This window comes from Microcaecilia unicolor, chromosome 1 (assembly GCF_901765095.1).
Source record: "Microcaecilia unicolor chromosome 1, aMicUni1.1, whole genome shotgun sequence".
NCBI lineage: Eukaryota > Metazoa > Chordata > Amphibia > Gymnophiona > Siphonopidae > Microcaecilia > Microcaecilia unicolor.
Genome location: NC_044031.1, coordinates 198,690,246 through 198,717,467, shown reverse-complemented (window position 1 = coordinate 198,717,467; position 27,222 = coordinate 198,690,246). Strand labels below are relative to the sequence as shown.

At 47.5% G+C, this 27,222-nt stretch overlaps 1 protein-coding gene across 9 annotated transcripts in view; it reads right to left on the bottom strand.

Moving 5' to 3' along the window:
- EZH2 (enhancer of zeste 2 polycomb repressive complex 2 subunit) overlaps positions 1–27,222 on the bottom strand; it is a 626,582-nt gene that overhangs the window by 61,461 nt on the left and 537,899 nt on the right. For all 9 annotated transcript variants that reach the window (XM_030203624.1, XM_030203674.1, XM_030203633.1 and 6 more), the window contains one exon: positions 25,130–25,308. In XM_030203624.1, the coding sequence (XP_030059484.1) occupies positions 25,130–25,308 (179 nt within the window). The remainder of the gene's footprint in view (positions 1–25,129; positions 25,309–27,222) is intronic.

The window sequence follows — 27,222 nt, the reverse complement described above, 5'->3', positions numbered from 1 at the left end:
AAGAATGGCCAATGCACCCTGTCAAACGCCTTTTCTGCATCTAGAGAAAGGATACATAATTGTTGTTGCCTTATTTGTGCATTTTGAATAAGGTGAAGCGCTCTGCGAATATTATCAAATGTTTGTCGAGCCCGCACGAACCCCGCTTGATCTTCATGAACTAATTGTGGTAGATATTGCTGGAGACGGGATGCTAGAATTGCAGTAAAGATCTTATAGTCCACCCCCAAAAGAGAGATTGGCCTATAAGAGCCGCACATCTGTGGGTCCTTGCCTGGTTTGGGGATAACTATGATATTCGCCTGATGCCAAGTCTCCGGAAGAGATCTTTGTTCCCCCAGATCATTAAACACCCTTAACAGCAGGGGAGCCACCAGGGATCCAAAAGTTTTATAGAACTTATTCGTAAATCCATCAGGTCCAGGTGCCTTACTGGGTGCTAAGTCCTTTATTGCCTGAAGGACTTCTACTAACTCAAACGGTCTAGAAAGTTTAAGTTTAGCATTCTCCGTCAGTGTGGGGAGTATATTCCTATCCAAGAAGGCCTCTATCTCCACTTCCTCTGGACTAATATCTGGAGTATAGAGTTTTTCATAAAAGCCTTTAAAGGTTTCTTGTATGGCCTGAGAATCTGTTATGTGTTCCCCCCTATCATTCCTCAACTGGGTTACATGAGCTCTTTTTGCTTGCAGTTTTAATTTATGCGCCAGTATCTTACTGGCCTTATTGCCAAATTCAAAATGAGTCTGACGCACCTTTTGCAGTTGCTCAGATAAATCTGCCAGTTGAAGCTCTCTAATCTCCTGCCTTAATTTATGCGCTTGGTCTAACAGAGTTCGCGCTGGACCTCCCTTACCCTGTCTACTGATTAATCTCTCCACCTGCGCCAATTGATTGCGCCTTGATTCTTCCACTTGGAATCTTTCCCGTCTCACATGTGCTTTCAAGGCAATAAATTGGCCTCTCATCACCGCCTTAAAGCTCTCCCAAAGCACCCCTGGAGTCACTTCCCCATTATCGTTAAATTGGATATATTCTTTGATTATTTTCTCAAGTTGGAGTACATGGGTCACCTCAGCCAGCAATGCATCATCCAAGCGCCACTGTGGGGCCTCTCTCTTTCCCTCCTGCCCTTGCAAAACGAGGGTGACTGGGCTATGATCTGACCAAGTTCGTGGCTCTATGTGTTGATCTTTAACCCTGCCCATCGCTACAGCATCTCCCAGCCAAAAATCGATACGAGAGGAGGAGTTATGCACTTGGGAAAAGCATGTGTAATCTCTTTGTGTTGGGTTGGCCTGCCTCCACAGATCATTCAACTGCCACCTAGCTATAAATGTGTGAAGTAGCTCCCGTCCCTGCTTAGCATACTGAATTGATGTAGAGGAGTTATCCAAATGAGGATTAGGAGTAACATTAAAATCTCCTCCCACTAGTATAATTCCTTCCCCCTGTGCTAATAGTATTTGATCTAGTCGGTGAAAAAAGTCCCCATGATCTGTATTGGGCGCATAGATATTAACTATGGTGTAAGTCCGTGTTCCCAGCTGAATAACTAATAAGATGTATCGACCTTCCTTGTCTCTACTGATCTTTTTAATCTGCCATGGCTGGGAGTCGTTAAGTGCTATCATAACCCCCCTACTCTTGGTGCCTGATTTGTTCGATGCAAAGAACACATGTGGATATTGGCGATGCCTACAGAGCCTCTCATGTTGTTTTTTTAAGTGAGTCTCCTGAATCAGGGCTATATCTATTTTTAAACGTATCAACTCCCGAAATAGGAGTTGTCGTTTCATTGGCACATTTAGGCCTCTGACATTCAGGATCGCTAGTGTTATATCTTGCATTTTATCACTTCCCACGGGCACCCCGAGCCAGCCCAAGTATCTTCTCCCACCTTGTCCTTTCCTTGTATCGTTCCCCTCTTCCATCTTCTCCCCCTCCTCCCTCCCTCACCCTGTCCCTCCCTCCCTGTCACCCCCCTCCCCCAATGTTCATGTAGATCCTCTCTCATATATGAAAGAGTATCTCTTAGAGGAAGTACCTCACCTCTTGACTCACCCTCTTAATGCTACTAAACAACCTAACAACTGTTCTCCCGCTATTTGTCAACAAAAACTTTTTACCAACCGGAACCAAATTACTCTTACGAGCTTTACATTCTGAATTTTCATTGGGTCAAGACCCCACACATATTAACACAGCATTTGTGCCCCCCTTACCCACAGTCATGTAAGGTGGCCAGCCGACTGCTGGCGTTGCAATCTCTTCTGTCCCTTGTCTACTCGCTGCCATTTCGAGTGGGATGCTGAGGCTCTATCACGCCTTGTTTTCCCCGGAGTTTCCGGCGGAGGCTCTTGTTGTATTTCTGGAAGAAGTATTCTAGCTTCCGCCAGGGATCTTGCTTGGTGCATGCGGCCTTCCTTGTAGAATGCTAGTGCAAAAGGATGTTTCCAGCGGTAACGAATTCCCAACTCCTGCAGCTTTTTTGTTATGGGCTTCAGCTCCGCACGACGTTTTAAAGTGGCCAGTGCCAGGTCCTGATAAATTTCCACCTGGTGTGTGTCCCATTTAACACTTTGTAGACTTCTGGCCGCCTGGAACACTTTCTCTTTTAATTTGTAATCCTGAAAGCATGCTATAATGTCTTTATGTAGATTATTCCGGGCTGGGCCCAGCGTTCTGTGAGCGCTCTGGATCACTACTGCAGATGCTTCCACTGGGCTGCCCGTCTCTTTCAGTATAGCACACACCACCTGTTGCACTACTGCCTCACTGTCCGAATATTTCGGGGTTTCGGGCACACCACGGAATCGCAAATTATGCCTCCGACTTCTGTTTTCTAAGTCTTCCATTTTGTCAGTCAACTGTTGCTGGTCCGTTCGGACTTCCATAAGCGCACGATCCAGCGATCCAAGTTCCTCCGCGTGCTCCTCCACCCGGGACTCCATCCGATTCCCCAGCTCTCTGATCTCGCCGCGGAGGTCGGAGCCTAACGTTTCCAGCTCCGCTCGAACCGCCTTTACATCTGCTCGAATTTCTAGTAACCATTCTTTTAGCTCCCCGAGCGGGTCCGCTGCTGTTCGATCTGGGTCTTCTCCAAAGAGACAGGGGCTCTGCTGCAAATCTCCATCTAGGTGTTTGCCAGCCTGTTCGGGTTGAGTTTCCAGGCCCGCCATGCGGTTAGCCGTCTTTCCGCTTTTAAAGCCGTATTGGCTAAGTTCCGGCTGCATATTTATCGTTTCCCGGAGCGCCACCGATTCCGAATGTGTCTTGGATCAAAATCGCACCGGGAGGACACGCTCCGCGGGAGAACTCACGCTATTTTTATTGCGGTGAGCTGGAGCTAACCGTTTATGCCTCCATCTTTGTCGGTGACGTCACTTCCTCCCAAACCAACATTTAACACAAAATTATCACAAAATCACAGACACTCACCACCAACCTCCAAATACACCCCACCCTCACTCACCTACACACACACTCACACAAACTGACTCTGTGACACAGACACACACAATGTAGCTCAGTGACACGCATGATATTTCACAAGCCCCCCTCCCCCCCAAAACCACAGAAGATGCACAAGGATACATGCACACTCAATCTCTCTCTCTCTCTCTCACTCACTCTATATCATCCCTCCAACAACAACCACACTCAAAGCCACACATCACTTCATCCCACTTTGCCAGCAAGCGAACGATACATACCTGTAGCAGGTGTTCTCCGAGGACAGCAGGCTGATTGTTCTCACGACTGGGTTGATGTCCACGGCAGCCCCTCGAACCGGAAGAAAGAAATCTCGCGGGAGGTCCCGCACGCGGGGTACGACCACTGCGTATGTGCGGCCGTCTTCCGGCCCATGCGCGACCGCTCCCGCTCAGTTAAATGCCAAGCAAAGACATGAGGAAAAATGCAACTCCAAAGGGGAGGAGGGAGGGAAGGTGAGAACCATCAGCCTGCTTTCCTCGGAGAACACCTGCTACATGTATGTATCATTCGCTTTCTCCGAGGACAAGCAGGCTGCTTGTTCTCACGACTGGGGTATCCCTAGCTCCCAGGCTCACTCAAACAACAAACAGGGTCAATTGGACCTCGCAACGGCGAGGACATAACAGAAATTGAACTACGAAGAACAACTAACTGGGAGTGCAGCCTGAACAAAATAAAACCGGGCCAAGGAGGGTGGAGTTGGATTCAAACCCCAAACAGATTCTGCAGCACTGACTGCCCGAACCGACTGTCGCGTCGGGTATCCTGCTGGAGGCAGTAATGTGATGTGAATGTGTGGACAGATGACCACATCGCAACATTGCAAATCTCTTCAATAGTGGCTGACTTCAAGTGGGCCACTGACGCTGCCATGGCTCTAACACTATGAGCCGTGACATGACCCTCAAGTGTCAGCCCAGCCTGGGCATAAGTGAAGGAAATGCAATCTGCTAGCCAATTGGAAATGGTGCGTTTCCCGACAGCGACCTCCTTCCTATTGGGGTCGAAAGAAACAAACAATTGGGTGGACTGTCTGTGGGGCTGTGTCCGCTCCAGGTAGAAGGCGAATGCTCTCTTGCAGTCCAATGTGTGCAACTGATGTTCAGCAGGGCGGGTATGAGGCCTGGGAAAGAATGTTGGCAAGACAAATGACTGGTTAAGATGGAACTTCAACACCACCTTCGGCAGGAACTTAGGGTGAGTGCGGAGGACTATTCTCTTATGATGGAATTTTGTATAAGGAGCATGAGCTACCAGGGCTTGAAGCTCACTGACTCTACGAGCTGATGTGACTGCCACCAAGAAAATGACCTTCCAGGTCAAGTACTTCAGATGGCAGGAGTTCAGAGGCTCAAAAGGAGGTTTCATCAGCTGGGTGAGGACGACGTTGAGATCCCATGACACTGCAGGAGGCTTGACAGGGGGCTTTGACAAAAGCAAACCTCTCATGAATCGAACAACTAAAGGCAGTCCAGAGATGCTTTACCCTCTACACGATGATGGTAAGCACTAATTGCACTAAGTTGATTCCTTACTGAGTCGACCCTCTGGGGGTCGAATCCGACAGGGTTCGGTCCCGATGGCCCTGGGCGGCGGGAACAGCCGAGGCCGATTGCCCACTCAGCCATTCACCGCCGCCATCGCTGGCAGGTCGTCGGGCCAAGGGAACCTGTACTACTGGGGTCGATGCCATGCTTGGCGTCGAAGTCATCGACATCGGTACCGATACCGAAGTCTCAGCCGTCGACGTCGAAGGGCTGGCGCAAGTTCCGAAAAGACGGTCCCGAAGAACTTGCCTCGCCACCTGTGTCCGCTTTTTCAAGCCGAGACACAAGTTGCCCGCCTTGGAATTATTCAAGACCGAGGCACTGGAGACACCAAGCGTGAGGATCAGTCTGCGAGATCTGCCGGCCGCACCGACCACACTTCTTGAATCCACTTGGGACCTTGGAGGACATCAACGGAAAAATCGCATCGGCAAAGTCAAAACCGTCGATGGTGGCGGAAAAGAACACCACCACAACAAAGAAGAAATCAGATGTGCGGCCAGAAGGCCGTGACGAAGCAAAAGAAAAGGGAAAAACACTCAAGGAGATTTTTTTTTTAAAGAAAAGAAAAAAGGGGGGCATGCGAACGCGCGTAGAGTAAAAGAAACCGCGGACTAGGCCGCGAAACGGTTTTCCAGGGCTGACACGGAGAGGGACGAAACTGCGTCTCTCTCCAGCGCGGAAAAATAGAAAACTGACCAGCGGTCGTGCACGGGCGGGAAGACGGCCGCGCATGCGCGGTGGGCGTACCCCGCGTGCGGGACCTCCCATGAGATTTTTTCTTCCGGTTCGAGGGGCTGCCGTGGACGTCAACCCAGTCGTGAGAACAAGCAGCCTGCTTGTCCTCGGAGAACAGGACATCCCCAACCCCCCCACACACAAAACCAACATTAAACACAAAAATATCACAAAAACAATTACACTCACCCCCGACCTCCAAATACACCCCACCCTCAGTCACTTACACACACACACACACACAAACTAACTCTGTGACACAGACACAAACAATGTAGCTCCGTGACGCACATGATCTTTCACACGCCCCCCCCCCCAAAGCCACAGAAGATGCACAAGGATAGATGCACACTCAATCTGTCTCTCTCTCACTCTAAATCATCCCTGCAACAATAACCACCCTCAAAGCCACACACCACTTCATCCCACTTTGCCAGCAAGGGACACCCCCCCCCCCCACAACACCAACATTTAAAACAAACAAAAAAAACAACAACACACTAATACAAGCCACCAACAACATGGCCAACCCACCACCCCCAAAAACCAACAAACGCGGAACACCCTCCAAGCCCAATGCCACACCCTCTCACAGCAGCTTCCACAACCCACTCTCCCCTACCAGCCATTGTGAGACATACACACAATAACACAAAAACACAGACACTAGCAACCAACCTCCCAGTCCACCCCACCCTCTCTCACTTTCACACTCTCTGCGAAACACACACACAGACACACTCTCTGTATCACACTCACAGTGAAGCAGAGTTAAAGATCACAAAACACGCCCCCCTTCTCAACATATGCCCCCCACCCCCAGGCACACCAAAATAACAAGACACCTGCAACTCTAAGACAAGAACAATAAAACACAACAGCCAACCCCTCCATGTTCACCAGACGTCCCCCCACCCACTACATCCTACAAATACAATAACAAAACTACCAACACTACAAAAAAACAAAAATTAAAAAATGAAATTGCACGTAACACAAAAATGTCAATTATTCATTACCAACACAACACAATTATACTAAAAATCCCTTTCAAAACATTCATTGCAGAAAACAAATATCTTGCTAGCGCCCATTTCATTGCTCTCCGAAACGGGCTTTTTTTTTTACTAGTATTCTATAAAATGATGCATGTTGTAAGGAGGTTGGAGGGTCTAAGCAGGTCAGGAGGAGATATGGGGCCAGACTACATTCCCCACAAGGCCCTGAGAGGAGGGATCGGGGGGGGGGGGGAGGTCCCAAAACCCGGTATGGCCCCCACGTGGAAGGGTGGGGGAAAAGGACTGGAAAGAGCAGCTGCTATGGCAGACGAGGGCCAGAAGGGGGAGCAGGGATGACAAAGCTCAATTCCCTTGGGTTAGAAATCAGTACAAGATTCCTTCCACCTGGGAGAGGGAGGAGGTCTCCAACCAACAGCCTAGCAGAGAAGCAGAGTTAATGGAGGGCTTGGAGGAAGGACAGTCTGGAGAGACCAGCACACCAGGTTTGGAGGAGCCAGTTGACATGGACTGTAATTGTACTTTGGGGCAGAGTTGCAGGGACTGAAGGCAGTGGGTGGTCACAGGAGTCAATTAGCTGTGTTGTGGGCGGTGTACTGCCATTCTGCAACCACCCAAGCGGAAAGACTTTTAAAACTGAAACCCAGGCTGTTGAACTGGGGGAGAACTTGGATTTAAAGGGAAGTTTTTTCTTGTTTTGTTTTGGAAACTGAATGGGACTTTAACCCCCTTGAACTGAGATTTTGTGGAGGAGGGGAAATAAACTGTTTGGAACTAAAAGCTATGTTGTCTGGAAGGACTTTGTTTGTGGACTGCTGAAGGGAGCCTACCACCCCCTGAAGGTTTGCTACCGGGATTACAGATATTACAATGTACATTCTAAGATGCAGATCTGAAAAGGTGGCGTGGCCATGGAAGGGTTATAGACGTTCCTAGAATTTGCATGCACTTTTATAGAATATGCTTGTTCTGCGCATAATTTAGGCATCAGCATTTACACCAGGTTTTCATTGGTGTAAATGGCTGCGACTAAATATAGTTGAAGAAAGCAGGTGTTGGGCATATTCTGTAAACTATGCATAGATTTAGGTGTATCTTATAGACCGATGTATTTCAAAAAGTTTTTTTCTCATCTCATCTGGAATTTCCTTTGAACACGGCATAGTGTTCTTTTGTAGTGATTACTTCACTCTAATGTTAATGTTCAACATATAGTGAGGTTTAGGTTTAACAAGGCTGGCTGAAATCAAGACTTGCTGTGTTTAATCAACTGATTCTAATTATTAATTAAATTTGGTCAGTTGGTTGAGTAACTAAAGGGGCAGTTACCTTTTCACATGGGTGATATGAGTGGTGGATAACTTTGTTCCTTAAATAAATGAAGCAATTAAAAAACAACATGTATTTACTCAGGTTCCCTTTGTCTAATGCAAAGGGTCTAGCTTGCACATACCTACTTGGTGTACAAATGGAAAAAAATATACACATGTATAAAAAAAACCAAATCTACCTTATTTTGTTTTGTTCCTGCAATACTGATGAATAAGACTTTTTGAATTCTCTAAAGGAATCGTGGTCCCAGAATTCTGTATCAAAGACTGCTGGAGGGAGCTGCTGGATGGACCAATACTACAGCTTTCCTGCAAGAAGCACTAGGTCACAATATATACTTTAAATCCTCAGGCTAGAACAAATTTGGACACATGTCCAAAATATTTTCTTTTATTGCCTGAGTAACACACAAAACACATTGAGTGCTAATTCACTATGTTCCTACCTGTACATCTCTCTAATCTGTTTTCACCAATTTAGCCTTTTCTGTCACAAATTACCTCCTCAGGGTGGATAAATATGATCAGAAAAGGTCTAAACTTTCATATTGCCCAAAAGCAAGACAGAGACAGCCTATATCACTGTCTATTAAATATTTTGTCCTTAATCATGTGGGGAGGAATGCGAAATTTGTGATCCACCTAGAGTTGTAGGATAGTGTGGAATATAAATTCTGTAAATAAACAATTTCCTTATCTTGATTCTTGCTAGACTAGGCCACCAGGTTATGCCATCACACCAGAAGATGGAGGCAAAGAAGCTGAACTTTCCAGTGACATCACCAGTATGAGCAATGCAGTCTGGAGCTTTTCAATAAGTAAATGCTAATCAAATATTTACAGAGAAAACCTATATACAAACACCAAGGAAATCCCTGAAAGGAAGATTCTGCAAATGTATTAACTTTCAGATCAGAGACAACGGAGAACGAGGCAGATTTCATTTCATTTACATACATAAGTGTTGCCATACTGGGACAGACCAAAGGTCCATCAAGGCCAGTATCCCATTTCCAACTGTGGCCAATCTAGGCCACAAGTACCTGGCAAGATCCCAAAATAGATACCGAGGGAACTACATATGCATCGGCCTAAGGATCACAGCTCCGCGGTCCTGTTTAAGTTTCAGCAAAGTCTTCCCAATCAGAAGTATGGGAGGATAAGCATACAAGGAGGCCATCCTCCAATCGAGGAGAAAGGCATCTGATGCTAATCTGACATGTGATCTCTGTCTGGAGCAGAACTGAGGGACTTTGTTGAGATGAGTGGCAAAGAGATCCATCGATGGGGTGTCCCACTAACGGAAGATCTCCCAGGCAATGCCCATGTTGAGAGATCACTTGTATGGTTGCATCATCCTAGCTCAGTCCGCTAGACTGCTGTCTTTGCCTGCCAGGTATGTGCCATGAAGTACCATGCCATGGTCAGATGTGCCTACCTGTTTGCTGACATGGAGGCATATTTTCAAAGCACTTAGCCTTCCAAAGTTCCATAGAAACCTATGGAACTTTGGAAGGCTAAGTGCTAAATATGCCTCATAGTACACTGCAACCTGATTGTCCATTTAAATGAGGATGATTTGGTGCACCACTGGGAAGCTAGAGTTCATTGGGCCTCTTTCAAATGGAGGTATGCCATAGATGTGACATGCACAGCAGAGGCCATGTAGCCTAATAATCTCAACATCTGCAAAGTAATGCTGTCCACGGCATCTGCCCTAGAGACTGGTAGAAAAACTCAAGCTTGAACAGTGACTAGCAGGGCTCCAATGAACTCCAACTGCTGTACTGAGAGGAGCTTGGACTTTGGATAGTTTATAACCAATCCTAGTAACTCCAGCATTAATTCTTGAACACCTCCTTGTGATGTGCTCTTTACTGACCAATCACCCAGGCACTCCAATGTCTGCATAGCGACCCTGCGACTAACTGTAAGGTATTTTGTGAAGACACTGGGAGCAGACGCAAAGCCAAAAGGCAGGATGCGATACCGGTAATGGTATTTCACTACTCAAAATCTGAGATACTGATACGTCCCAGTCACAGGATGTATGTGGGTGTAAGCATCCTTCCTTTTTTTTTTCAAATATTTTTTTATTTCAATTGCAACAAAATACAATAGTAAGAAAATCAGTATTTCACAATATTGGAGATACAGAGAAAACAAAAGAAGAAAAAATATTCCACAAAAAACAGCAAGCACAAGCCAAGAAGAGAGTGGAAGCCACCAATGCCACAAGTTCAAAGGACACAGATTCCAAGGACATTCAATTGTAATGTTCAAAACTGTTTATTCATCAACAAGATAAACAGGAAAAACCCAGAGATTTTAAAACCACCAAATACAAGAAATCAGGATCAAACAAGACACAAAAATGACCATAAACTTTAGGCCTAAATATCCACGTTATTTTTTTATCTAATGGGAAAGTTTCCAGTTGAGGAGGGTCATAAAAAGTATATTTCCATACAGGAAATCAAATGACAACAGGGAAATTGGAGGGGGGGGGGGGGGGGGGGGGGAGAAGAGGCTCCCAGGGCCAAATCACACAATTTATAACCAAGAAATTGTTTCCTCATCAATTAAGTGGCCCTAGTCACACCTGGTAAAATAAAGATAGTTTGATCATAAAAAGGAACATGCTTTTTAGAGAAATAACATTTTTATATCCTGATTTTATCCTGCTCCAAATTAAAAGAAACAAGGAGGGTAGCTAGTGTGAATCTCAAGATGTTTCTAAAAATTGTTGATCTCCTTGTTCCTCTCTCAGAGATTGCTGGAAATAAACACAGTAACAATTAAACACCATAGTTTCAACCTCTTCAATTAGAAAAACTTCCTTGAGGAATTTCCTCTTAAGTATTTCGGGAGCTAATAGCCTATGATAAGGAAAATTCAAGAAATGTAAATATTTTGCCCTAAGAGAATTCTCATTATCATCTAAACGCCTATGAATAAGCAAACTCTCTTTTATACCAGTTGTAATAGCTCCCTGCAAGCATCCTATATAATAAAACGCACCTCCAACATTCTGAAGCTAACTGCATGGCTGAGGCATTCCTGCTCTCTGTACCCATCTCCTGAATTGACATCACGTACTTCCAGGTTCGTCACAAGCAGAAGTGACCAACCACAAGAAGGTTTCTCGGCTTCAGAATGTTGGCGGTGCATTCTATTAAATAGGATTGGTCAGTTCCTTGAAGCACAACCAGAGCTCAGCATCCTGCACAGTAACGCTCAGACACCAGAGGAGGGGGGGGGGTGGGGGGGCTGACACCAGAGAGAGGGAGGGAGGGAGGGGGGATATATCTCTGTCACACACACACACACACACACACTCTCTCTCTCTCTCTCTCACAGTCAATGTCTTTCTCTCTCTCACACACTGTCTCTCACACACTCTATGTCTCACACTGTATCACATTCACTCTCTATGCGTCACACAGTCACACACACACACTCCCTTGGTCTCATACACTCAGTCTCACAGAGAGTCTGTGTCTCACACACACTCTCTCTCTCGCACACTGTGTTTCACATACGCACTTACATAGTAACATAGTAGATGACGGCAGAAAAAGACCTGCACAGTCCATCTAGTCTGCCCATGATAAACTTGTATGTGTATACCTTACCTTGATTTGTACCTGTCTTTTTCAGGGCACGGACCGTATAAGTCTGTCCAGCAGTATTTCCCGCTCCCAACCACCAGTCCCGCCTCCCATCACCGGCTCTGGCACAGACCCCGTATAAGTCAGCCCTCCCCTATCATAGCCTCTCAACCACCAACCCCTCTTCCCCCCGCCACCCAATTTCAGCTAAGCTTCTGTGGATCCATTCCTTCTGCACAGGATTCCTTTATGCCTATCCCACGCATGTTTGAATTCCGTTACCGTTTTCATCTCCACCACCTCCCGCGGGAGGGCATTCCAAGCGTTCACCACCCTCTCTGTGAAGAAATACTTCCTGACATCTTTCCTGAGTCTGCCCCCCTTGCACACACTCTCATTCTCACACACACACTCTCACCCAGACTCACTCTCTCTCTCTCACACACACTCGCACATTCACTCTCTCTCTCACACACAGTCACTCTCACATACACTCTCTCAAACATACACACTCCGAGGAAAACCTTGCTAGTGCCCGTTTCATTTGTGTCAGAAACGGGCCTTTTTTATTAGTATGATTATAATTCTTGACACTTAGAATCCAAATCAGATAATTTTAGTCTGTTGAGACAATTCCCAAAGCTGAGGAATGGAGGTACACAACTAGAACTCAGTCCTGGAAACTACCTGCTATATATCAACCAAAAAGACTTCCTTAGTTGAGTCAGTTTCCACTTGAGAAAAATCTGGGCATTTAACCACATTGGGTAATGCTGCAGTGAAATTTTGAGCAAATAAAGTCTCCTCAGCAGTGGCGTTCCTAGGGTGGCTGACACCCGGGGCAGATCGCCGATGCGCCCCCTCCCCCCACCCCCGGGTGCAGCGCGACCCCCCCCCCCCACCCCCAGCGAAAGGCCACCCCCCCCCCCCCGGGTGCATTATTACCTGCTGGTGGGGGGGGGGGGGGGGGGGGTTGTCGCGTGCCTGTCTGCTTCGCTCGTTCCATGCTCCCTCTGCCCTGGAACAGAAAGTAACCTGTTCCGGGGCAGAAGGAGCACAGAACGAGCATTCCTCGAGCATGCCTCTTCAGTTTAATCAAAAAGCATATAAACCAGAAAACAATAACAACAACTCCAAAGGGGAGGAGGGTGGGTTTGTGAGAACAATCAGCCTGTTTTCCTCGGAGAATACCTGCTACAGGTAAGTATGTTCGCTTTCTCCGAGGACAAGCAGGCTGCTTGTTCTCACATGTAGGGTATCCCCAGCAACCAGGCTCACTCAAAACAATGAACATTGGTCAATTGGGCCTCACAACGGCGAGGACATAACATAGATTGACCTGAAACCAAAATCAACTAATTTTATTTGTAACATTTATATCCCACATTTTCCCACCTATTTGTAGGCTCAATGTGGCTTACATAGTACCGGAGAGACGTTACAGACTCCGGTGTAAACAAATACAAAGTGATGTTGTGGTAAGATAAAGTTCATGTGGCACAGCCCCACTAGGGAATCATACAATGGAAGAGTTGTGTTATGTCCATTACGTTCTTTAGTTTTGTTGTGTTGCACAAATCAGGCATTTATGTTGGATCGATAGGGTATGCCTTTTTAAACAGGTTAGTTTTTAGTGTTTTCCGGAAGTTTAGGTGGTCGTTCGTAGTTTTCAAGACTTTTGGTAATGCGTTCCACAGTTGTGTGCTTATGTAGGAAAAAGTGGACGCGTAAGTTGATTTGTATTTGAGTCCTTTGCAGCTTGGGTAGTGCAGATTTAGGTACGTTCGTGTTGATTCGGATGTGTTTCTAGTTGGTAGGTCGATCAAGTCTGTCATGTATCCCAGAGCTTCACCATAGATTATTTTGTGAACCAGAGTGCAGATTTTGAAAGCAATACGTTCTTTGATTGGGAGCCAGTGTAGTTTTTTCGCGAAGAGGTTTTGCACTTTCAAATCGCGTTTTTCCGAAGATAAGCTTAGCTGCCGTGTTTTGAGCGTGCAGCCTGGAACAGAATCAAAATGGGTCTGGGGGGGTGGAGTTGGATTCTAAACCCCAAACAAATTCTGCAGCACTGCCTGCCCAAACCGACTGTCGCATCGGGTATCCTGCTGGAGGCAGTAGTGAGATGTGAATGTGTGGACTGATGACCACGTTGCAGCAGTGGTGTACCGGGGGGGGGGGGGGGGGGGGGGGGGGGGGGCGGTCCGCCCCGGGTGCACGCCACTGGGGGGGGGGGGGGGGGGGGGGGGGGGGGGGTGCCGCGCACCGGTCAGCGTTGTTGGTTTCCATTATCCCTCTGCCCCGGAACAGGAAGTAACCTGTTCCGGGGCAGAGGGAGCATGGAAACCGACTACGCTGACCGGCGCGCGGCACCCCCCCCCCCCAGCAGCGTGCACCCCGGGAGGGGGGGCTGCACCCGGGGGGCGGGGCGCATCGGCGATCCGCCCCGGGTGTCAGCGCCCCTCGGAACGCCACTGCGTTGCAGCCTTGCAAATCTCTTCAATGGAGGCAGACTAAGTGGGCCACCGACGAAGCCATGGCTCTAACATTATGAGTCGTGACATGACCCTGTAGAGTCATCCCAGCTTGGGCATAAGTGAAGGAAATGCAATCTGCTAGCCAATTAGACACTGTGGGTTTTCCGATGGCAACTCCCCTCCTGTTGGGATCAAAAGACACAAACAACTCGGCAGACTGTCTGAAGGGCCAATACTCTCATGCAGTCCAAGGTATGTAAACTGCTTTCGCCAGGGCGGGTATGAGGAAGGGGAAAGAATGTTGGCAAGACAATTGACTGGTTCAGATGGAACTCCGACACCATCTTTGGCAGGAACTTAGGGTGCATGCGGAGGACTACTCTGTTGTGATGAAACTTGATATAAGGTGCATGCACTACCAAGGCCTGAAGCTCACTGACTCTACGAGCTGAAGTAACAGCCACCAAGAAAATGACCTTCCAGGTCAAGTACTTCAGATGGCAGGAATTCAGTGGCTCAAAAGGAGCATTCATCAGCTGGGTGAGAACGACTTTGAGATCCCATGACACTGGTGGAGGTCTGACCGGGAGCTTTGACAAAAGCAAACTTCTCATGAAGCGAACAACTAAAGGCTGTCCAGAGATAGGCTTACCTTCTACACGGCGATAAGCTCTAATCGCACTAAGGTGAACCCTTATGGAGTTGGGACCAGACTCTGACAAGTGTAGAAGGTATTCAAGCAGGGTCCGTGTAGGACAAGAAAGAGGATTTATGGCCTTGCTGTCACACCAGACGGCAAACCTCCTCCATTTGAAAGAATAACACCTCTTTGTGGAATCTTTTCTGGAAGCAAGCAAGACTCGGGAGACACCCTCTGAAAGGCCGAAGGAGGCGAATTCTAAGCTCTCAACATCCAGGCCGTGAGAGCCAGAGACTGGAGGTTGGGATGTAGAAGCGACCCCTCGTTCTGGGTGATGAGGGTTGGAAAACATTCCAATCTCCACGGTTCCTCAGAGGACAACTCCAGAAGAAGAGGGAACCAAATCTAGGGAGCTATCAGAATCATGGTTCCGCAGTCTTGTTTGAGTTTCAGCAAAGTCTTCCCTATTAGAGGTATGGGAGGATACACATACAGAAGGCCTGCTTCCCAATGCAGGAGAAAGGCATCTGACGCAAGTCTGTCATTGGCCTGAAGCCTGGAACAGAACAGAATTGACGGACCTTGTCATTGATCTGAGTGGCAAAAAGATCCACTGAGGGGGGTGCCCCATGCTCGGAAGATCTTGCGGACTACACCCTTGTTCAGTGACCACTCGTGAGGTTGCATTACCCTGCTCAGTCTGTCGGCCAGACTGTTGTTTACGCCTGCCAGATAAGTGGCTTGGAAAAATATGCCATGACAGCGAGCCCAAAGCCACGTCTGTACGGCTTCCTGACACAGAGGGCGAGATCCGGTGACCCCCTGCTTGCTGGTGTAATACATAGCAACCTGGTTGTCTGTCTGAATCAATATGACTTGGTTGGACAGCCGGTCTCTGAAAGCCTATAGAGCGTTCCAGATCACTCGCAATTCCAGAAGATTGATCTGAAGACCTTTTTCCTGAAAGGACCAAGCTCCTTGAGTGTGAAGTCCATCTACTTGAGCTCCCCATCCCAGGAGGGATGCATCTGTCGTCAGCACTTTTTGTGGCTGAGGAATTTGGAATGGACGTCCCAAGGTCAAATTGGATCGAATCGTCCACCACTGCAAGAAATTCCGAAAGTCGGTGGACAGTTGGATCACATCCTCTAAACTCCCTGCAGCTTGATACCACTGGGAAGCTAGGGTCCATTGAGCTGATCTCATGTGTAGGCGTGCCATGGGAGTCACATGAACTGTGGAGACCATGTGCCCCAGAAGTCTCAACATCTGACGAGCCGTGAACTGTTGAGACACTAGGGACAAGAGGTTGTCTGCCCTCGCCTCGGGAAGATAAGCTCGAGCTGTCTTTGTGTTCAACAGTGCTCCAATAAATTCCAAATTTTGAACTGGAGTGAGATGGGACTTGGAGTAATTGATCACGAACTCCAGTTCTAGCACCTGAATAATCGTTCGCAAGGACTGTAGAGCGCCTGCCTCCGAGGTGCTCTTCACCAGCCAATCGTCGAGATAAAGGAACACATGCACTCCCAGTCTCTGTAGCGATGCTGCCAGGCAGGCACTTTGTGAACACCCTGGGCGCAAATGTCAGATCAAAGGGCAGTACACAGTACTGAAAGTGCTGTGCTCCTAGCCAAAATCGAAGATACCTCCTGTGAGCTGGAAGTATCGAGATGTTTGTGTAAGCATCCTTTAAGTCCAGAGAGCATAGCCAATCGTTCTCTTGAATCATGGGAAAAAGGAAAAAGGGTGCCCAGGGAAACCATCCTGAACTTTTCACGAACCAGATATTTGTTCAGGCCCCTTAGGTCTAGCATGGGACACATCCCCCCTGTTTTCTTTTGCACAAGGAAGTACCTGGAATAGAATCCCAGCCCTTCTTCCCCTGGTGGAATGAGTTCGACCTCACTGGCCTTTAGAAGGGCAGAACGTTCCTCTGCAAGCACCCGCCTGTGCTGGGAGCTGTAAGAATGAGCTCTTGGTGGGCAATTTGGAGGTTTGGATTCCAGATTGAGGGTGTATCCTAACTAGACTATTTGAAGAACCCACCGGTCGGAGGTTATGAGAGGCCACCTTTGGTGAAAAAACATCAACCTCCCCCCTACTGGCAAGTCGTCCGGTACGGACACTTTTACAGAGGCTATGCTGAACTGGAGCCAGTCAAAAGCCCGTCCCTTGCTTTTGCTGGGGAGCAGAGTGGGCCTTAGATGCATGCTGTTGACGAGAACAAGCGCGCTGGGGCTGAGCCTGAATAAGCTGCCGAGAAGCAGGAGTGTACCTACGCCTAGAGTAGGAATAGGGAGCACTTCTCTTCCCTCCAAAAAACCTCCTAGATGAGGAGGCTGTAGTAGAAGGCGCCCAGTGGGAGAGAGAATCCATAGCATCATTATGCTTCTTGATCTGATCAACAAGATCCTCTACTTTTTCACCAAAAAGATTATCCCCACAGCAAGGAACATCCGCCATTCGCTGCTGGACAGAATGATCCAGGTCAGAGACACGCAGCCATGAGAGTCTGCGCATCACTATATCCTGAGCAACGACCCTGGATGCTACATCAAAAATGTCAAACGTACCCCTAGCCAGGAACTTTCGATACACCTTCTGCTGCCTGACCACCTGGCGAAAAGGCTCGGCCAGCTCCGTAGGGAGTGCATCCACCAAGCCCGAAAGTTGCTGTATTGAGTTCCACAAGTGGACGTTCGTGAACAGCTGGTAAGACTGGATGTTGGCAGCGAGCATAGCGGCCTGATACGACTTTCTCCAAAAGAGTCAAGAGTCCTAGCTTCTCAACCTGGGGGTGCCGAAGCATAGTCTCTAGTACTCCTAGCTCTCTTGAGAGCGGAGTCCACCACCATGGAATTGTGGGGTAATTGGGACCTCATCAATCCAGGTTCACCGTGGATCCGATATTGGGATTCAGGTCTTTTGGGAACCACATGGCCAGACAGAGGGGTGGCCCAGTTTCGCATAAGGACTTCCTTCAGTACCTTATGCAGAGGGACTGTCACAGCCTCTTTAGGTGGAGAAGAATAATCCAGGACCTCGAGCATCTCAGTCCTGGGCTCATCCTCAACCTCCACAGGGAAGGGAATAGCCGTAGCCATTTCCCGGACAAAGGAGGAAAAAGACAGACTCTTGGGTGGAGATAGTCTTCTTTCCAACGGAGGGGAAGGGTCAGAAGGAATCCCAAAGGACTCATCAGAAGAGAAGTACCTGGGATCTTCCTCTGATTCCCAGAAGCACTCCTGCTCAGTGTCAGATACAGCCTGTGTCAAGGTACTCCGACAATGGACCTGTCTCGACGCCGTGTAACGATGTCCTCTGTGGCGACGTCGAGAAGTTGACGCCCGATCCGACGGCAGCGAAGCTCCATCCACCGACGTCGAAGGGGAGTCGACTTGGGTGGCAGCCAACGCTGATGCCGCAGACGGCACCGCAGTCAGAGACCTCACCACAGGAGAAGGGCCAGATACCGCTGCAGCAGATGGTACAGTAGGCGCAAACACCCCGACACCGAAGCTGATTGTCACAGTAAGCCTTCCAGAAGTTCTAGAAACAAGACCCGGATACGCTCGTCGAGAGCTGCCATCAGAGAAGGCTGCGGGGCCGGTGGAACAGGTGGTGTCAGAATCCATGGAGGCTCGGGAGCAGGTACCGGGCTGCCAAGAGATCGACGCATCGGCACCTCCTGTACCGAGGGGTCGTCTCAGCACCGATGCTTCTTGGGTGCCTACTCTCTCGACGTCCCGGAGCTCCCAGTACTGTGCGTCGAAGGAGATGGTGCTTCTTAGCCTTCACTCTACGCCATCATTGAGACTCCTTGGTACTGATTAAGAGGACGTGCAATCCTCACGTCTCATCGGGGCCGGATCTGATGAAGGTCGGTTCCAGGGGGCCTGCATAACAGGAGGCCTCGAGGCAGGTGGAGACCCACTGGACGCTTCACTGCTCCCAGCGCGAGTTGGTCTCTCAGCAGCCATTACTTCTCTCCTCGACGTTGATGCTCCTGTCGATGTCGACGACTACGACCTCGGTACCAATGTTGAAGGACCGGACTGAGCCCCAAAAAGCTTTTCTCATTGGGCCTCTCGAGACGCTTGGATCCGGTTCTTCATACGAATACACAGACTACAGGCGGCTGGGCTATGGTCGGGCCCAAGGCACTGGATACACCAGGCGTGGGTATCTGTACCTGAGATAGTCCAGTTGCACTGAGTACAACGTTTGAAGCCGCTGGGTGTCTTCAATGACATGGAAGAAACAACGGCTTCGGCGAAATCAAACGACGCGATTGTGCCAAAAAAGAAAAAGCACGAAAAAGGGAAAAACCCCACCGTGCGGCCAAAAGGCTGGCCACGTAGAAAAAGAAAGGAAACTTTAACAGGGAAGAAAGTAAAAGAAAGTATGGGAAACTATTAATACTTTTTTTTTTTTTTTAACAAATCAAACAAACAAGTGAAAGCCGAGTCGAAATCACTGAAGTTCTTCCTGGGCCTGAGACAGAAGTGATCAGAAAAACGGACTGCACCTCACTGTGGAGAAAAAAGAACTGAAGAGGCATGCTCAAGCGGCAAGTCGTTCGCGCATGCGCGGTTTGCGCTGCCCGCGCAACGGAACTCTCTCTAAAGACTTTGATTTTATTTTGCTTGCAAAATTTTTTCCTGATTCCTGGGTCGCCGCGGACGTTGACCCACATGTGAGAACAAGCAGCCTGCTTGTCCTCGGAGAATGTATTGTACTGTTTTGGGATCTTGCCAGGTACTTGTGACCTGGATTGGCCACTGTTGTACTTATGTACTCATGACTTCCAGATATCTAATGAGGACTCTGTACACATCGAGAAGCTTCAAGGAAAAATACTGAGCCTCCTCGTCCTCTCTGCGAAAGGACTGAAGCTCAATAGATTGGTTGGGATGAAATGCTGATATGGTTGGAATGAAATGCTGATACCACTTTTGGAGGAAAGGAACTTTGTGCAGGGAGACCCCACCTCCAAGAAGCGGAGAAAGGGATCCCAGACATGACAGCCTGAAGCTCTGAAACCCTATGTGCCAACACAACAGCCATCAAGAACGCTGTGTTTAGCGTAAGATCTTTCAATGCAGCCTTCTGGAGTGGCTCAAAAGGAGGCTTCTGAAGAGCCTCTAGGACTAAATTAAGATTCCACTCTGAACACAGTGCACAAAAAGGAGGCTGCAAGTGGCCCGCTCCCCGCTAGATTCGAACAATATAAGGGTGAGCCGCAAGAAACGTTTTCTGTAGTTGTCCCCTGAAACAGGCCAAAGCTACAACTTAAACTTTTAGAGACCCCAACGTCAATCCTTTCTGAAAACCTGCCTGGAGAAATGCTAGGATGTGCACGATCTGAGCAGAGAAGGGAGAAAATCCACGCTCAGAACACCAGCCCTCGAATGTCCTCCAAACACTTGCATACCCCAAGGATGAAGAGCACTTCCAAGCCTGAAGCAAGGTAGCAATGATTTAATTAGAACAATCTTTTATCTCAACCAAGCCCTTTCTATAGCCAAGCCATAAAACCAAAGGGGCACGGATCCTCCTTCAGCAGGCTGTGTATCTGCAGAAGACAAGAAAATCCCTGACCAGCAGTCAAATCAGGTCTGTGTACCACAGCTTTCGTGGACAATCCAGGGCTATGAGAATTATTCGACCTTGGTGCAGTGCGATCCTTTTCAACATGCAGCCTTCCATGGGCCAAGGAGAGAAGCCATACAATATACATGTGTCACTGGCCAGGGCTGTGTTACAACATTGATCCCCATTGAGTACAATTATTTCCAATACCTGAAGAACTTGGGCACTTTGGCATTCCTTTTTGTTGCCATCAAGTCCAGAAGAGAAGAACCTCATTGGTCCACTATCAGCTAAACTCTGGCTGGATAGTTCCCATTCTCCCAGGTCCAAGGAGTGCCTGCTGAGAAAGTCCAACTCCACATTCCAGAACCCAGAAACGTTAGCTGCTGACAAGCAAATAAGATTTTTCTCTGTCTAACTCAAGAAGAAGGCCACCTCCACTGCCATCGTACAGCAGCAAGTCCTGCCTTGCTACTTGATATAAGCACTGCTGTCACATTGTCGGTGAAACCTCAGACCAGGGCACCTGCCAGAAAGGGAGTGAAGTCACATAAGGCATTTTGCACTCCCCTGAGTTCCAAGAAATTTATCAACTACTGAAACACATGTTCCATCCAGGTGGTACTTGTAATGAGCTCCCCAACCTGACTTGCTGGTGTCCGTTGTCACCACCTCCTATTGTGTTACCGGAAAGGGAGCTCTGATGGTCAAATTCCTGAACAACAACCACCACTGCATACTCTGTCTAGCAAACAGCATCCAAGGAAGATGAAGGTTGTACTTCTGTGACACCGGAGACTAGCGGTTGAGAAGAGACTCCTGTAATGGCCAATATGAGCCCTTACCCATGGCACCACTTTCATCGCCGCTGTCATTGACCCCAGAATCTAGACATAGTCCCAGACCCTGGGTCTGCTTTGACTGAGGAGAAAACAAGTCTGTTGAACCAGCTTCGAACTCCTGTGTTCCATGAGGAAGCTCCTCTCCCTTATTGTGTCAAATAGAATGGCCAGATACTCCACTGTCTGCGATGGAGTTAGTCTGTTCTCGAAATTAATCACCCAACCCAATGACTGCAGAAGACAGACAACTTTGTCCATCGCCGCCACAATGTTCAAATAGGAGGACACATGAATGAGCCAGTCGTTGAGATACAAGTAAACTTTAATGCCCTGGTGCCAAAGGAAGGCCACCGCCACCGCCACCACCACCATAACCTTGATAAATGTTCTTGGTGCCGTGGCAAGACCGAAGAACAAAGCCCTGAACTGGAAGTGATGACCCAACACTGCAAAATGAAGAAACCTCTGATGCAGCGGCCATATGGAAATATGCAAGTACAACTCTGATATTGAAGTTGGTGAAAAGTTCTCACACTTGAATCGAGGCTATGACTACTCTTTGTGTTTCCATGCGAAAGCAGGACACTCAGAGGCAGCAGTTTAGACCTTTCAGATCTGACCAGACAAAAGGTACCTTCCTTTTTTGGGGGCAATGAAGTAGACAGAGTATCTGCCTTGTCCCTGTTCAGCCTGGGGAACTGGAATAATGGCCCTGAGCACCAACAAGGAATCTATGGTAGCCTGTGCCTCAATGGCCTTAGTACCTATTTTGACAAAGAGACTGAAAGAAGAGAAGAGAGACCGAGCAGGACAATTCCAACTTGTAACCTTCTGTAAGTTTATCCAGAACCCACTGGTCTGACTTGATTTTTGGTCCATTTCTCCTGAAACTCCTGGAGGCAAAGAGAGTGGACCAGCCTCGCATCATTGCAAAACTCAGGAGGCATTGGGTGTTCTATATGACTGAGAGGAGGACTTCATGTCCGCACAACAGGAAGATTGGCGTGCCTCAAAGTGGGATTTCTGACCATATTGCTGACACCCAGGCTGTTATTGTCTGCTATCTCAAAACTGAGATCGAGGGACCCCTAAAGACAGCCAGCCAAAGGCTTTCAGATTATCCTTCAGCAACTCCTGTGGATTAGCTTCCACCAGTTCTTTCACCAAGTTTCTGAGATCTTCTCCAAATAGCCATTTCCACAAAAGGGCAGCTTAACTAGTTGTAAATTTGAAGCTGGATCTGCTGTCCAATGCCGTAACGTTGTTGACGTGTTGTGACAGCCAAAGACATACTGTGGGCAGTAACCTGTAACATGTCACAAACAGCATCCATCAAGTAGGCCAACCCTGCCTCCAGCTGGGTGTTATGGCATCCATCTTTTGTGTTGCAAACTGATGATACCACTTCAGGCATGCTCTTGCCAAAAACGAGCTGCACATTGTCGCCTGAATGCCCAACGGGGCTAATTGAAAGGCTTGTTTCAGCAAGCCTTCTAGCTTCCTGTCTTGGGGTCTTTTATGGCAATATCTCCTTCCACCAGCAAGATGGTCTTCTTAGTTAACTAATACATAGACTAGGAAAACAATGGATAATGGCAAGAATAATAACTCAAGGTGAAAAATAGTTCTAAGTATATAGAAACGTTTTTTTTTTTCAATCAAAAAAATCATGAAGCATTTCAAAAATCTAACTTTAGGAAAAACTGTATTACTGTTACAAAAATTATCCAGCAAAAAATTAGAGTTGCTGCTTCTTTCGTCCTTTGCTTAGATGTAAACCTAAATGGAAATGTGTCAGTAGTATCTGATTAGGTCTTCTGGTTGGTCTCAATTCATTAGAAATACTTGTTACAAGCTGTTATTCATTTTTATTTTTTCAGCAGCCATGTTCTGAAAAATGAATATGGCACATCCTAAAGTTAAATATCTAATATAATAAAACGCACCGTGAACGTTCTGAAGTCACTCAAACACTCCCTGTAGGGTTCGTGGATTCATGGTGTGAAGCCAGCCAGCCGTCTCTGCCCCGCCCTCGCGTCAAACGTCATGACGTCGAGGGCGGAAAAAAAACCAAACAAACGGATCGCACCCACGCACGATGCGTTCTATTATATTAGATTTACCTCCGTGGTGGCGGTTCCGGCAGCGCAGCGTCAGGGAAGGAGGCGGCGCTCCCGACGTCTCTAGCCTTCCCTTTGCTGTGTTCCGCCTTCTTCTGACGTCAAGGATGACGTCAGAAGAAGGCGGAACACAGCGAAGGGAAGGCTAGACGTCGGGAGCGCCGCCTCCTTCCCTGACGCTGCGCTGCCGGAACCGCCACGGAGGTAAATTTAAAAAGAAAAAAAAAGAAAAGGGATGTTGGGGGGAGAGAAGAGGGTGGGCAGTAAAGTTGAACAATGGGAGCGGAAGGCCAGGGGAGAAACGACAGCATGGATGCGAAGGGGGGGGCATGGATGCGAAAGGGGGGGGGGGAGAAGAGGGCGGGCCAGGCTGGGACATGGGAGAGAGAGGAGCATGGATGCGAGGGGGGGTCATGGAAGGGAGAGAAGGGAATTGCTGGAAAAGGATGAATGGAGGGGGCAGGGGTCAGAGGAACATGGATAGGCATGGATTGGGAGGGCAGGGCTCAAGGGAGAGAGGGGAATTGCTGGAAAGGGATGAATGGAGGGGGCAGGGGACAGAGGAGCATGGATGGCAATGGATTGGGAGGGCAGGGCTCAGGGAGAGAGGGGAATTGCTGGATAGGGATGAATGGAGGGAACAGATGGGCATGGATGGATATGGATTGCAGGGCAGGGCTCAGGGAGAGAGGGGAATTGCTGGAGAGGAATGAATGGAGGGGGCAGGTGACAGAGGAGCATGGATGGGCATGGATTGGGAGGGCAGGGCTCAGGGAGAGAGGGGAATTGCTGGATAGGGATGAATGGAGGGGACAGATGGGCATGGATGGATATGGATTTCAGGGCAGGGCTCAGGGAGAGAGGGGAATTGCTGGATAGGGATGAATGGAGGGGGCAGGTGACAGAGGTGCATGGATGGGCATGGATTGGGAGGGCAGGGCTCAGGGAGAGAAGGGAATTGCTGGAAAAGGATGAATGGAGGGGGCAGGGGACAGATGGGCATGGATTGGGAGGGCAGGGCTCACACTCTCTCTCTCATATACAATGTCTTTCAGACTCTCACTCTCACACACTGTCTCACACTGTATCACATTCACTCTCTATGTGCCACACTGTCACTCACACACTCGCTTGGTCTCATACACTCACTCTCACAGAGAATCTGTGTCTCACACACACTCTCTCTCTCGCACACACACACACACACACACACACACACACTCTCTCTCACACTGTGTCTCACATACACACTTGCACACACTCTCATTCTCACACACACACTCTCACAAACACACTCACACCCAGACTCACTCTCTCTCTCTCACACACACACACACTCACACTTTCACTCTGTCTCTCACACAGTCACTCTCACATACACTCTCCCAAACATACACACTCCGAGGAAAACCTTGCTAGCGCCCGTTTCATTTGTGTCAGAAATGGGCCTTTTTAACTAGTATGATATAAAAATGCTTTATAATAAAATTCTTTGGTGCAAAAAATATTTGTCTGAATATAACAGATATATATAAACATACATATATCTATATCTATATATATATATCTATATTTATCTATATCTATATCTATATATATAGATATAGATAGATATAGATATATCACCTTGAAAACATACTGATTACATGAGTGTAAGAAAAAAAATTATAACTTTAGTTGAATTCCTTATAATAAAAACAAACAAAAGGCCAACCTTTTTTGATCCCCTTTGAATACTACAATTCTTGCAAGAAACATTCTTGCTATCCCAGTGATCAGCAGCTCCACAAGTAAGACACAGATCTGGGTCACACTCACGGACAGCCAGGTAACATGGACACTGCTTAGTGTTACACTGTGCTTTGCAACGACATCCAGGAAACCTGTTTTGGCCTTAGAGAAAAAGAGACAGAGAGAGAGAGAGAGACAGAGAGATTGAGATTTATGCAATGGAAACTACCAATTAATCTTCTCTTTAATCTCATCTGAATGATTCTAATAACTTTTTCCCCATTACATTCTCTTAAAATTTGCACATGGTAAACTGAGTGAGGGTTCTTGAGAGGTGTTATCTCTCACTACCATTTTGTCTACTCTATCTTTATTACAGTCAGAAACTATGTTGCCTTTCTGTTCAATCATGTTATGAAGAGGAAGAGGGAACTGGCAAGCATGCTAATTATACCATGGGTTAAAACTTTTCACTAAGGGTGGATGACATCGGAAACAGGCTTCCAGCACAGCTGGTATGAGCCAAAACAGTGGCAGAAATGAAGCGCACTTGGGCAGACAAATTGTTTAAGTCCTTAACATCACGCTAGGCTTGCATAAACAAGTAGACTGGGATAACTAAATGGTTCTTATTTGCTGATACCTCTATTTTTGAGTCAAGATGGGAAAATGTACTATTCTCAACACAGTCTTAGGTACCATTACTATTACATTAAGAAAAATTAAATGCAGATCAGTTATACAGACTCATGTTACATGGCAAATTCTAATGAATAAAAATTACAAAATTTAAAGGAAATCTAGGACTGATTTTACAAAAAAAATGATTTGTAAAGCCAGTCAATAAGCTCACCATGCTATTCTACATGCTAGAGAGGAGTTTGATTCCTAACTTGGGTTCCTATTTCTGGAGTCTGGTACAGAGCTTGCAGCCCTTACTGGAAGAAGAAATAAGGTAAAATTATGCCTTACTTGCTGATAATTTTCTTTCCTTTAGTAGCAACAGGTGAATCCAGGAACTGGTGGGTTGTGTCCATCCACCAGCAGGTGGAGATAGAGATTACAAAGCTAAAGGCAGTGATACCAGACGGTCAGCTCCTCCTTCACTTAAGTATATGTCTCATCACCAAGCAGAATCAGACAAGAAACCAGAAAGCCTTCCTCAATGACCAAACACTACAGAAACTCGTCAGTCCAAGTTACAGAAACCACAACTGCAATGGACTCCTCTTCAGTGGTTTCTGTTCTCTCTCTTTTTTAATTTGGTTTTTTTTTTTAAACTAAAGACAAGGACAAGAACAGACAGGCAAAACAAGCGCGGCTGACAGAGGGTGGATCCTGGATTCATCTGTTGCTACTAAAGGAAAGAAAATTATCAGCAGGTAAGGCATAGTTTTACCTTCCTTAGAATATGCAGCAGATGAATCCAGGAACTGATGGCATGTACCAAAGCAATCCCTAACTAGGGTGGGACGTAGCCGCTCCCCGAGACAGAACTGCCAATGCAGAGGCAGCATACAAATAGTGAAAGCACACCTGTTCCACCCAAAAGGTAGACAGCAACCTCGTGAAACAAGGCTGTGCGGCGGGACGTGACCTTCCAAAACAAAGTATCTGCAATCCAATGAGAAATAGTCAGATGAGAGGCTGCCATCCCATGGCAAGGACCAGCAAGAAGGACAAAGAGATGATCCAAACGCAAAAAAAAAAAAGTGACATCTGTGAATACTGGAGGAGAACCCTCCGAACATCCAGAAGACAAAGCGCCGTGTACTCTGCATGAAAATCCCCCTCCCAAAAGGAGGGAAGAAAGAGAGGCTGATAAGGAAGAAAAGCCAAAACACAGCCGGTAAGAAAAGGAGGAATTGTACACAAGGTCACTCCAGACTCAGTAAATTGCAGAAAGCAGCTCGGATCGGCACAGTAGTGCTAAAAATTCAGACACACTGTGTGCTGAAGAGTTGGCAACCAAGAACGCCGCTCGCGAGTAAGCTCCTAAGTGAAGCCTTCTGCAAAGGATCAAAAGGAGTCCAAAGCAAATCTTGGTAGACAAGAAGCCCTAAGATAGGCTCGGAG